At 40.7% G+C, this 12,421-nt stretch overlaps 1 protein-coding gene across 7 annotated transcripts in view; it reads right to left on the bottom strand.

Annotated features, from left to right (window-relative positions):
* ARHGEF12 (Rho guanine nucleotide exchange factor 12) overlaps positions 1-12,421 on the bottom strand; it is a 161,418-nt gene that overhangs the window by 15,275 nt on the left and 133,722 nt on the right. For all 7 annotated transcript variants that reach the window (XM_033917827.1, XM_033917829.1, XM_033917830.1 and 4 more), the window contains 4 exons: positions 9,263-9,337; positions 8,207-8,286; positions 2,939-3,151; positions 378-821 (listed from right to left, as the gene is read on the bottom strand). In XM_033917827.1, coding sequence (XP_033773718.1) covers positions 378-821; positions 2,939-3,151; positions 8,207-8,286; positions 9,263-9,337 — 812 coding nt within the window. The remainder of the gene's footprint in view (positions 1-377; positions 822-2,938; positions 3,152-8,206; positions 8,287-9,262; positions 9,338-12,421) is intronic.

The raw sequence follows: 12,421 nt of genomic DNA, 5'->3' as shown, positions 1-12,421 counted from the left end.
ACCACGCGAATATGGAGGGAGGAGCGTACTGTACTTTCATACTGATAATGTAATGTAATGTAATTTATTTCTTATATACCGCTACATCCGTTAGAGAAAACCATGAACATTATCTCATGAAACCATGAAAATTATCTCAAACTGGATTATAAAATTTTATGAGCGAGCACTATTACTTTCCTTTAACTGCATCTCTAAAGCATACCTCTGTGAGTGCAAATCACTGTAACTTAATTTCTTTAACTGCAGTTACTTCTGCATTTCATTTAAGTTCAGCTTCTTAGACAAAACCTGGCTTTTACCATGAGGAACAACAATGATAGAGCCCTGGTCAACTGTGTTTATCATCCTGAGCTCTGGAAATAGAATACACTTACCTGAGATCCGTAACAGTGTCACCTCTTCGTCTTTCCTATCTGTTCCCTCACTCTCTGATGGGTTGTCATCGCTGTAGGCGTCTCGAGCATCAAAGAACTGGTCACCACCCTCTTCAGCACCACTATCCAAGTCTACAGTGGGAGTTTCAAGGCTCCCAGTTGGTGGATCTTTTGAGCAACTGCTTCTCTTGGGCCCTCCAGTTTGTAGTTTCATTCCTTCTGACAGAGTCTGCACACCAAAACTAGCTGCAGGTTCCTTTGTAGTAGGGGGAATCCTGTCAGTTTCCTGCTGATTTTGTACACTATTGTTCAAATGCTTCAAAGCACTGTCAATATAGGGTCTATGAAAAAGTGTTCTACAGGCAGGAAGAAGCTGCCAGTCCTTACGGGCTCCCCCTTCAGGCAAGCCCAGGTGCTGAACCAGCAAATGCCTTAAAGCGCTCACTGTAATTAGAGAAACAGTATTTAGAAACAAGCAAAGAGACATTCAAAGCTCAAAATTTTCCTTTCCATGCTGATCACATACAAATTGTACAGGAATGCAGCATGCCCATGAGGGTGTATACTGAAAGTCAAGAAAATTCTAAGTATGGACTAAAATGACCTTCATTAACACAGACGACCTAGAAGTTAGAAGGCATTTTTAGATTTACTTCAGTTAAAAAGGATCATTGGGATGACAATGTAATAATCTAAGAACAAGTGTTATTTCACTATTATTCGAGAGCCAAGACAATTTTTTTTTCACCAAGCAACCAAAGTGATTACAGTGGTATAATGATCTTGTCATTTTCTCAAGTTTCCTAATCAAAAAAACAGTTGGACTTAATGGACCCTTGTCTTTTAATGTAATCCATTGTGTGACATGTTAACTCTCTCTGAAACTCATAAAACGTCAATGAATTGTGAAAAATCAGTTTTGCTCTTTGAAACAGTTGCATTTTCTATATTTTCAATTCTTTAGAGTCTCAAATTTGAATCTGGAAAATAAAGCTAAGAAGGAAAATAAGCAGAAATCGGTGAAAAAGAGATGAAATATCCTACTCATGCTTCGCAAGTTCACCGCTTGGGGAAAAAGTTTCATGATGGCAGAGGGGCTGGGAAACAGAAACATACAGGTCAAAATGCTATGGTTTTATGTCACTAGAGAATATCTTTACAGCTACAAAGGAAGAAACCTTTTTTATATAAACCTCAGGAAACACAATTCAGGCTTCACTCTGCTCACATTCAAGACTAGCCTAGAAGTTTTTCCAAAAGAAAGCTGCCTAAACTATGATTTAAGTAAGTTTTTGAAAAGCAAAACACAAAAAAGGTACATAAGAGCATGACACTGAAGTTATAAAAAAGTCATATTTTAGCTGCTCCCTTGCAGCTGTTTGAAATCATGTCTAAAAACTTTTGCAGCACAGTTCTAGTTGGTTTACATTGGTTTTTATGTTAAAAGTAACAATATCTCCATAAATTATGACTCAGGTGGCAGTTTGTAAGGTCCGAGATGTTGCAAACATTTTTGGGCCCAGTATTAAAAATAATTTAACAGGTTGGATAAGCTCCAGCATAGTTAAATTGTGCTGAGCAGGTCGCAACCAACAAAAAAAATATTTTTAAGATCGACAAATTAAGAGTTTCAGAAGAAGGTAATTGTTTATGCAGTTCAGTTATTATTTATGAAGTGAGTGTTAAGATATCAATTTGGTTTCTACATACAGTGGAACCTTGGTTTACACGCATAATTCGTTCCAGAAGCATACTCATAAACCAAAATACTCGTATATCAAAGCGAGTTTCCCCATAGGAAATAATGGAAACTTGCTTTGATACGTTCCCCCCCCCCCAGGCCAGTGGCACTGCTACCCCCCCCCCCCGTGCGAACTGGCACCCCCCGCCCGACCAACTTGAACTCACCCTCCCCCCGTCTGGCACCCGCACGAGAACCGGCATTGCTTCCCCCCATTCGAACTGGCACCCCCCCTGCGAGAACAGGCACCCCCCCCCCGCTCAACCAACTTTAACTCACCCCCCGTCTGGCACCGGCACACAGCCCACAGGACATGCCGGTGCCACTTGAAGATCTTCTTCCTGCTTCTGCCAGCTTTGAGCATGCATCTGCGCATGCTCAAGCCCTTCTAATTCTCCCTCTTGCCGAGATCTCTGAGAATTTCGGCGAGAGAGAGAATTAGAAGGGCTTGAGCATGCGCAGATGCATGCTCAAAGCCGGCAGAGGCAGGAAGATCTTCAAGCGGCACCGGCACGTCCTGTGGGCTGCGTGCCGGTGCCAGACGGGGGGGGGTGAGTTAAAGTTGATCAGGCGGGGGGTGCCTGTTCTCGCTGGGGGACCGCCGCCGGTTCTCGGGGTGGGTGCTCGCAAATCGAGTCAACACTCGGTTTGCGCAACAAGTTTTGCGAAAATGTTTTACTCGTCTTGCAAAACACTCGCAAATCGGGTTACTCGCAAACTGAGGTTTGACTGTATTTGGAATGGCTAGTGTTAAATATATGTGTCCAGTACAAAAGGTGCTGACTATTAAGTCATAAATTGTTTCCATGCTACTACTTACAGTTCCTTAGTGCATCTATTGCCCACTGTTGTTGAGAGATGGAATGTGGAAGTTCTCCCTCTTTCAGAGCATCTAAAGTTTGTTGCTCCTGCTCAAATGAACTCTGTGACCAAGCTTCTTGTTCAAGATCAGCCACTTCTGGCTTCTCAGATGTGGTGGGTGATGGAGACAGGGATTTCATAACCATATGGGAATCCATGTCCAAATCTTTATCTAGCCAGAAAAAATACCAAGAATTAAATGGACAACCAGCCTAGCGCAAATGATTGGTTACAATTAAAGGAGTTTCCAAGGCTATAGAGCATCCAGCCAATTTATCAACACCATTCCAGAGAATTAAATATTCCAAGAATAGGTCACAATAGGTACAGAGGCATCTGCCCTCTCTGTCTTTGCCCCTACATAATTCCTTTGCTGCATTAGAGCATCATGATACTCAGAAAATAACAAGAGGTGGAATAACAGGCTAAGAAGGTAACTCAGTACAGAAGACATCCACCAAAGAATTAACAAAACAGCTCAAAATAGAAAGTTCTTGCAGCCAAAAGACTTATTATCAGAGACATTAACTTGGGAACCTAGTCTATAGGTCCAAAGTGAAATGCCTTCCAGGATCCTCTGAGCTGTCAGGAATATCAACCAGATACTGACTGTCATCAGAGAAGAGCGTGAGGATTTTAACACTGACATTGTATTCCACCTGGGGACATATGAGCTGGCCAAAAATAGTACATGTGTAGAGTTCTACCTATGGAAAGGGAGAAAAAACACTACATAATACAGAGAAGTCCAATAAGTAGCTCAAAGTCTGGTATCAAAAAGGTTTTAGATACACAGGTGGGGCAATATATGGAACAAGAAAAGGGTGTACTGTAATGAGGGGCTACATCTTTCTGTGGCAGGAAAGTGGATCCTTGGTGATAAATTCAGGTAATGTCTTTCTAGACATTTAAACCAGAAATTAGGGGTGGCAGATGGATGCAGGTGAGTTCAAGAAGTGACCCACAGAAAAATAAAAACATGACAGCAGTAGGGAAAATAAAGCTAATAATTAAAAAAAATAAACAAATTGAAAGAGTGATTAGACCAAAAAAAAACACCCTCACCCCCCCAAAAAAAAACCCCACAAAACGAATCAGAAGAGTCCCATAGTCTAAGTAACAAAATCCAGGATATGCAAGCCCCAGTGTTAGAAGCAGACTTGTATATTACTGCTATCACAGAGAAATAGTTCAAAGACCCCCATGATCGGGACACTACCATAGAAAGAAGGATAGGGAAGACCAAAAGGGGTTGAAGAGTGGTGCTGTATGTGCAAAATAATATTAAAGCAGCTGAAGGGAAAGGAGGAAGCGCTATGGATCATCCTGGAAAGGGAATATGGAACCTCTATCCATATGGATATCATCTATAGACTTCCAACACAAATGAAGATGATGGACAAAGACCTAATCATAGATATTCAGAAGCTGGGAATAAAAGTGATTTGGTCTTTCTGGAAGATCTTAATTTGCCAGATATGGCATCCATCTGTGGAATCAGAAAGTAGAGAGATCATGGATGCCTGTCAAAGTGCACTGCTCAGACAAATGGTGACAGAACACACGACGGAAGGGGTATTGCTGGGTATAGTGTTCACTAATAGAGATAGTGTATCTAATGTCTCGATGGCCAACCATTTGGCCAATAGAGATCATACCAAGGTATATTTTGATATAAGAGCTAAAGTGGAATGCAGATTCACAAAACCCAGTCATAGATTTCAAACATGCTGACTTTAGAAATATGGGGGAGTATCTGAAGAAAGAGTTGATGGGATTGGAGGTCATCAGAGAGAGAAAACACAGTAGCTGAAGCTGAAAGGAGCTATAAAAGGCAATAGATTTTTTATTGAAGAAAAGTAAACAAAAAAATAAAAAATGAAACCAATATGGTTCTCCAAGCAAGTAGCTGAGAAACTAATGAGGTAGCATTCAAGAAACACAGAAGAATGCAAAAGAAGCACAGAAAAGAGTACCTAATAAAACTGAAAGAAAGAAAGAGAAATATGCTGGCAAAGCACAGGTGGAAGAAAAATGACTAGATATGTAAAGATAGGAGACAAGACTTTTTCCAGATATATTGGGGAAAGGAGGAAAACTAGATATGGCATTGTTAGACTGAAAGATGTTACGAACTGCTATATGGAAAGTGATGAGGAAAAAGTGCCTCTGTGTTCAAATGAGAAAATCCAGAAGATGGACTGTGGTCAGTTGACAAAGGCCTATATGAAAATGAAGTAAATACTCATACTGGATACAGAATAATGTATTTATTATTTACTCAAAAAGCTGAAAATGGACAGAAACATGGGGCTAGTTGAGATACACCCCAGGATACTGAGGGAGCTCAGAAAAATCCTGATCTTTGGAGATGGGAGAGGCTTCACAGCATTGAAGTTGAGCAGAGGTGGCCCCCTCTTCACAAAAATGAGGACAGAGAAGAAGTGGGAAACTACAGGCTAACAAACTTTATTTGGGGAGTTGGAAAATTAAAGGAGAAGTGTTGAAGCAAAGGACAATAAACTTCTTGCAATCTAACGAGTTACAAGATCTGAGATAACAGTTTTACCAAAGGTAAATCATGCCAAATGAATCTGATTGATTTCTTTGATTGGGTGACCAGAGAGGGCGAGATTAAGGATTATGTGCTATAAATGGTTCCTCATGTCAATATTATCAAACTTCTTTTCACAAACAGATATCATTGCAGTGCTTAGCATGCAAAGGTCTGCATTGGTTACTTGTAGAATCTAGGATGCTAATAGGGTGGAACAGAGACCAGTACGCAGAAATAAGGGATACCAAGACCCATGATCCACCATTCCTGAAGGAATTGAAGGATGAGCCAAGGGAAATTTGTCGTCTCCCAGACTCACCCCAAGAGCAAAAACTGTTACCTGGAATGCAAGGAAATAAGTCAGCTCCATAGTGGTGTTAAGTAATCGAACCTTGGGTGCTAGAGTCCCCAGAGTTGGAGGAAGCGCTCCTCTCCCCCAAGAGCCTAGAAAATGTGCCGAAGTGCAGCATGCCATTTGGTCTTTCCCTTATTTGGAATTTTTAAGAACCACACCATGGGAGAACAAAAGGCAAAGCCCAACAGTCCGTGGTGCCCCTAGGATTGAGAGGTCAGTGAACAGAGTCCAACACCTCCCCCCCCCAAGGGATCAAACAAACGTGGGAAGGATGCAAGCCACAAATAGTAAGGCAAACCAAAGAAATATACTTACTATGAGGAGAGGTGACATACACACAGCTGCCTGCTCTGTACCATGCCTCTAATCCATTGCATGCCCTCTAGGTATAACCGTTTTTTTGTTGTTTTTTTTTAAGTGAGGAGGAAGGTAGGAGTGCCGGACAATACCAAAAGGGGCTATAGAGGATGGGTAGGAAACTTGCACCACCAGCTATACCCTAGAATAGGCACCCAGGAAGCTTAATCCCCTCACTCAACTGAGTTAGCAGAGCCTAAACAGGAGCTTAGCTGCACCTGAAGCTGGACCAAGGCAGCACATGCAGGCCAGGCTGAGCAGCAGAAGAAACCAGAAGCAGGAGGCAAAACCATCCATCTGCCTGTGGAGATAGAGAATACTGGTTTACCAGTGAGCATACCATTCCTTATATAACAGAGCTCAGCTTGGTGCTCTCTATCTCCGCCTTCTAGTGGATGGACACAACTCACTTGTCTGGATTCATTTGCTGCTAATGACAAGGAACTAGGATTTTTAAAGATTGCCATCATGTTAATAATGTAATAAGGAGTAAAGGATGGGTGTGTAAGTTTGAAGATGTGAATTTTATGCCTCTTTGAATGTTAAACTGTAACCTGCTTTGTACAGTCATTAGGTCAAAAGACACGAGCTAGAAAAATCTCTAAGAAATTAATTTAACTTACAGAGTTCAGGCTAAATCCATGCATGCTGTGCTAATTAATCATCAGAAAGCTGTGCTAGTACCCTTCTGATGCCCCAAAATATGAAAATGCCAAAATTATCAGAGGATGAAATCCATACATTGCACAAAATAGTACACCCCCCCAAAAAAAAATCCCAAAACTTTGGGCATAATTTTATAACAGTCTGTCTATGTAAAATTCCAAAACAGCACCCATTTTATGTTCGAGTCTTTATAAATTTAATCCATTGTGTGCGAAGTGTTCAGTGCCCAGAGCTCCTGCAAATGAGCCGCTTAAGTGTTTTTTGGCATCACATGGTGAGCCCACACATTTGAGTGCATGTCACCCCTCCTGAAGACGCCATCATGGCGAAACTCAGGTCTGGGTAGACAGGATGTGTTAAATGGATGAAAGAGACTGATTTGAGCACATGGATGTTCTCCTCCTTAGCCGCTGTGAAAAGTAACTGTTATTTCAAGTTGGGGCCGTGGAGTGTCGTCAGCTTTCCAGGTAAGTGCCTGGTTCCAACTTATTATTCATATTTATATCACATTTAAAGTATATGGTGACGTGAGAGTGTGATGATGGTCCCCTACTAATTAACTCATAAGCGGCTCGTTTGCAGGAGTTTTGGGTACTGAACACTTCACACACAATGGATTAAATTTATTTTGACTGTTTCGATACAAAGTTGCATAGTAAACTGAAACATATCCTATCCGCTATAATAAAACCTTTAGCGCGCATGCGGAGTTGAAACTTCGTGCGGCCATGATCCCTGATCAGTGGCGCCACATGCGCAGTAGGAGCCTTCGGCAGTTTGCAATGTGTGCGGCGGTTTCCCCAGCAACGTTCCTGTCGCGGGACATTTGCTAGGCCGGCCCACTTTGATAATGCGAAGCGGGCCGGCCTACCAAAAGCCCCGAGGTTGCCCAGCCTAGTGGATGCTGGACAGGCAGCAGGTAAGGGAGAACGGGTACTACTGGACAGGGGGAGGTAAAAGGAATGGAGAAGGGCTACTGCTGGACAGGGGGGAGGTAAAAGTAATGGGGAAGGGAGAAAGGGAAGGAAGGACTAAGTCTACACATCTATTCTAGCACCCGTTAATGTAACGGGATAAAAAACTAGTACAAATATATTCTGAATAGTTTACATTGGATTTTGTAAGAATTTGAACTCTTAACAATAGTGGTTGGGTCTTTATAAAACAAGCTCCAAAGATGACCTCAAATGATGCAAAAGTTCATATCTGCTCCAGAGAAAGCCTAAATATTGGGTCAAGAATGTTTTGTGCAAACAGAAGCACATTAGTTTTGTAACCTTTCAGTTATGTACCTGAACTCTGCAGCCCATAGGAAGGAATATCTTGCAGTTCATCTTTTAATTTCTGCTGATCCTCTTCTTCCTGCTCATCTCTGAAGAACAGTTCCAGTCATTATTTCTGTTAGCACCACCATCAATGGTAAAGCACATTCGCCATAAAAACCTTTGCTCTCCTTCTGAAACATTCTCTGCTCTCTTGGTTCTGGGCTTATTCTCTATACAAAACTCTTTTTATCCCCTTCTCTCTTTCTTGCATCTCTATATTTTCCCATTTCAATATTTCCAGCACTCTTTGGCTCTACCTCTGCTTTTTAAACTAATTTTCACCCTTTCACATTTTTAATCGGAGGCTCTTCCATTTTTCAGGCGGTTCAGTACCTTTACAGAATCTTCTCTCTTCTAAGAACAGTCTAATTTCTATTTTACAAATCTTTAATGAAATGGTGTGGTGGCCGTGTTAGTCCACTTTCCAAGGTAGTATAAAGAAATAAAACAAACAACCCCCCCCTCAAGGAAATAAGGTGATACCTTTTTTATTGGACTAACTCAGTGCATTTAATGGTGAACTTTTGAAGGGTAACCCTTCTTCTTCAGATCAGAAATAAGAAAATGTTGACAAATATCAGTATATGCAAGAAAAACATGAAAGCATTTCAAGGATAGGAAGAGGGAGGGGCAGGAAACAGACTACTTTGCCACCTTTCTGTCTCCTGCCCATCTACCCACCCCTCCCCTCTTCCTATCCTTGAAACGCTTTCATGTTTTCCTTATATAAACTGATATTTGTCAACATTTGCTTATTTCTGATCTGAAGAAGAAGGGTTACCCTTCAAAAGTTCACCATTAAATGCACTGAGTTAGTCCAATAAAAAAGGTATCGCCTTATTTCCTTTGTTTTTTGGTTTGTTTTCTTTATATTAACTTAACAATGATGTGAATTGTGCAGTTTACCTTCCTATTTGACTTCGTACTTCAAAAAAAGGATATAAATGTCTCAAGTTCCTTTTAGCACTTCCTAATCTGGTTTACAGAAAATGTTTTTTGTTGGGTTTTTTTACAAATACTTACACCTGTGGTAATGGGATCACTCTCTTGGTAACAACTTTATCTGTCCCTGCCATTTGTGCTATGAGGTCCTGCCACCTGAAGAGGAAACAAAATTCAACATATATCAGAGCATAATAGTGTATCGCAAGACAGTGGATTTATAGAACTTCATGGTATTGCGGTATATAAGCTGTTATTATTATTATTATTATTTTTTTTTTTTATAATTCTTTATTCATTTTAAAACTTTCATCAAGTGTACAAAAATTGCAACACAATAACATAGATTGAACCACTTGTACATCTTATCATTATAACTTATAGTTGTAAATATAACCCTCCCTCTCTCATCCTGAAATCCTTTTAGTAATTTTTATTTTTCATGTAATAGAAACCCTCCCTCCACCCCACCCTTATCTTACATATTAAATATAGAAATATTAGGAAAATGGCATCAATCATGACAAAAGGACGTTAATGGTTCCCAAATTTTAATGAAGTTTTTATAATTTCCATTTTGCACCGCTATTGATCTTTCCATTCTGTATATGTGGCAAACTGAATTCCACCAAAATTTAAAATTGAGCCTACTATGGTCTTTCCAGTTATTAGTAATATGTTGAATGGCTACTCCGGTCAAAATCAATAAAAGTTTGTTATTACACATTGATATCTGACTCTTTTTTCTCATAGACATACCAAAAAGTACAGTATCATAAGTTAATGCTACGTGATTTTCCAATAAACAATTTACTTGATCCCAGATTGAGTTCCAAAAGGCTAAGATATGGGGACAATAGAACAAAAGATGATCTAAAGTCCCTATATCCAGATTACAATGCCAACATCTATTATTATTAATATCATTTTGGCAGTTTCAGACAACTTTCCATGTGTTTTAGCATGTACCATATGCCTATTTTTTCTTGACAAGCAATCTTATTAAGATTATAGTAGTAACAAGGTTACGCTCTGCTCTGAAAATGTGTTTGCCCTTATCAACAAAGCTTTCATTTCCTCAACTGTACACATTACCGCTGTTTTGCATTTCAGTCCTTGCTTTTTCTGCAGGGAAATTCAAAGACAAGTGCAATTTAATTTAAATTTTACATTCTGGCCTTTTCTGACCAAAGCCTGTTCAAAGCAGATTGCATACATAATACAACAAATTCATAACACATAGGGAGAAATGAGTCCTTATCTGTTATTTCCTGGAATCTCTCCAGATCAATCCAGAAGCTTGGGTTTACCTTTTCCTGCCAGCAGATGGAGACTGAAAGCTATTAGACTACTGTAGTGACATCACTATTTAAAGTGCAGGCAGTCCCTAGGTTAAAAACAAGTTATGTATTTAAAGCTGTTCTTAAGTCGGATTTGTATACAATTCAGAACTTGTAGATTTTAAGATTCTTGCTGCTTACCTCTGCTCCCAGCAGACAAAAGTCCCTACCAGTGTTCTCTCTAAGCATGCACAACTACATACTGTTCTTAATGTGGCCATGCATCATTCCTGAATCTGCCACAGGAGAAATATACGAGTCTATATCACTGGAAATACTGCTCAGTGAAATCAAATTAAGCTGCAATTATATTCTTAAATACGAGTTGTACTTAAGATGGGCATCTGTAACTCGGGGACTGCCTATATTCTGTGCAGTCACCCACTAGACAGTATTTTGATAGCCAAGTAGAATAATAAATTAAAGGCACTAAATTCCCCAAAATGACTCAAACTTGAAATAATTAGAAACAAGGCAACAATGTCAACTGTTAAAACTGAATTCCCTGCCAAATTCTCCAACTATGTACTAGATTCTTAACATTGTTCTTCTAACAAAGGTGGGATTCTGGAGTGGGCTGGAGGGATTTAAGGAAAGAAAATTAGCAGGTAAGGACTAATTCTCCTCCTTCTTTATTCAATCAGACCGATCCAGATGCCTGCAAAGTATAAAAGAAAACAATTTGCAAGTGGGAACCAGAAAGGCCTACCTTTTGGACTTGAATACAAAGGCTGAATCCTGCTTTGCCTGAACATCCAGTCTATAATGTCTTACACAAAATTAAGTAACAATCAATTGGCCATCCTGCATATTTCCAGTGGATGAATAAGAGAATACTCTGCTAAAGTTGATCTTTTGTCAAGCTACCTTTGAGAATTGTGGACCTGGACATCCACATAGAATGTAGGCCAAAACTATAGCATCCTTAATCCAACAGCTGGTGACTAGCTTGGTAGATCAGGTTTGGGTTGGCATTGGTGTAGGTCAGTGGTCTCCAGTCTTTCTCATGGAAAGGGCCACAAAATGGATATAAGAAAGTTTCAGGGGCCACCAAAAGATTTTATGCTTACACGTGTAATTTTAATTACTAATTTTGATTCCACGAGGATAGTTTTAAAAACTCACTTTATTTTGTATAACAATAATGAATATTTTAAGATGTAGACTTTTGTGTTGCCAAATATTCAAGGCTACTTCAACACATAAAGCAAAGGGCTCCTTTTACTAAGGTGCGTTAGCGGTTTTAGCGAACACATAAGATTAGCGTGCGCTAGTCAAAAAATTACCACCTGCTTAAAAGGAGACGGTAGTGGCTAGTGTGCACGACAATTTAGTGCGCACTATTCCGTGCGTTAAGGCCCTAATGCACCTTTGCAGGTGAAGTTATGTGCATACAGCTGGTGTGACTAAGGATCAAGGAGGTGTAACTAGAGCGGGATCCGGAAGGTTCGCCCCCCACATTTCGCCCCCAGCAATTCGCCCCTCACATTTCGCCCCCCACATTTCGCCCCCAGACACATTTCGCCCCCACACATTTCGCCCCCACACATTTCGCCCCCCGGATGTTTTGCCCCCACACATTTCGCCCCCGCACATTTCGCCCCCACACATTTCGCCCCTGATTATGTGTACTGCACATTTCGCCCCTGAGCGTTCCTCCGTTCTCTCTCTCTCACTCTAACTTTGTCTCCCTTCCCACCTCCCCTTTCTGCGTCTAAGATAGGGTCGGCAACATACAGCTTGTGAGCCACATGTCTCATGCCCCCCCCTCCTCCCCCTGAGACCTATCAAAGTACCTAGCAGTCCAGCATTGATCTTTGTGGCAGGAGCATGGCCCTCTCGCTCCTGCCTTCCCAAATGGCTGCCATGACCTTTCGCAGCTGCTCACGGCACTTCCTGT

The sequence above is a fragment of the Geotrypetes seraphini genome, chromosome 13 (assembly GCF_902459505.1).
Source record: "Geotrypetes seraphini chromosome 13, aGeoSer1.1, whole genome shotgun sequence".
Lineage (NCBI taxonomy): Eukaryota > Metazoa > Chordata > Amphibia > Gymnophiona > Dermophiidae > Geotrypetes > Geotrypetes seraphini.
The sequence above is the reverse complement of the archived record's forward strand: the minus strand, read 5'-3'. Positions and strand labels throughout refer to the sequence as shown.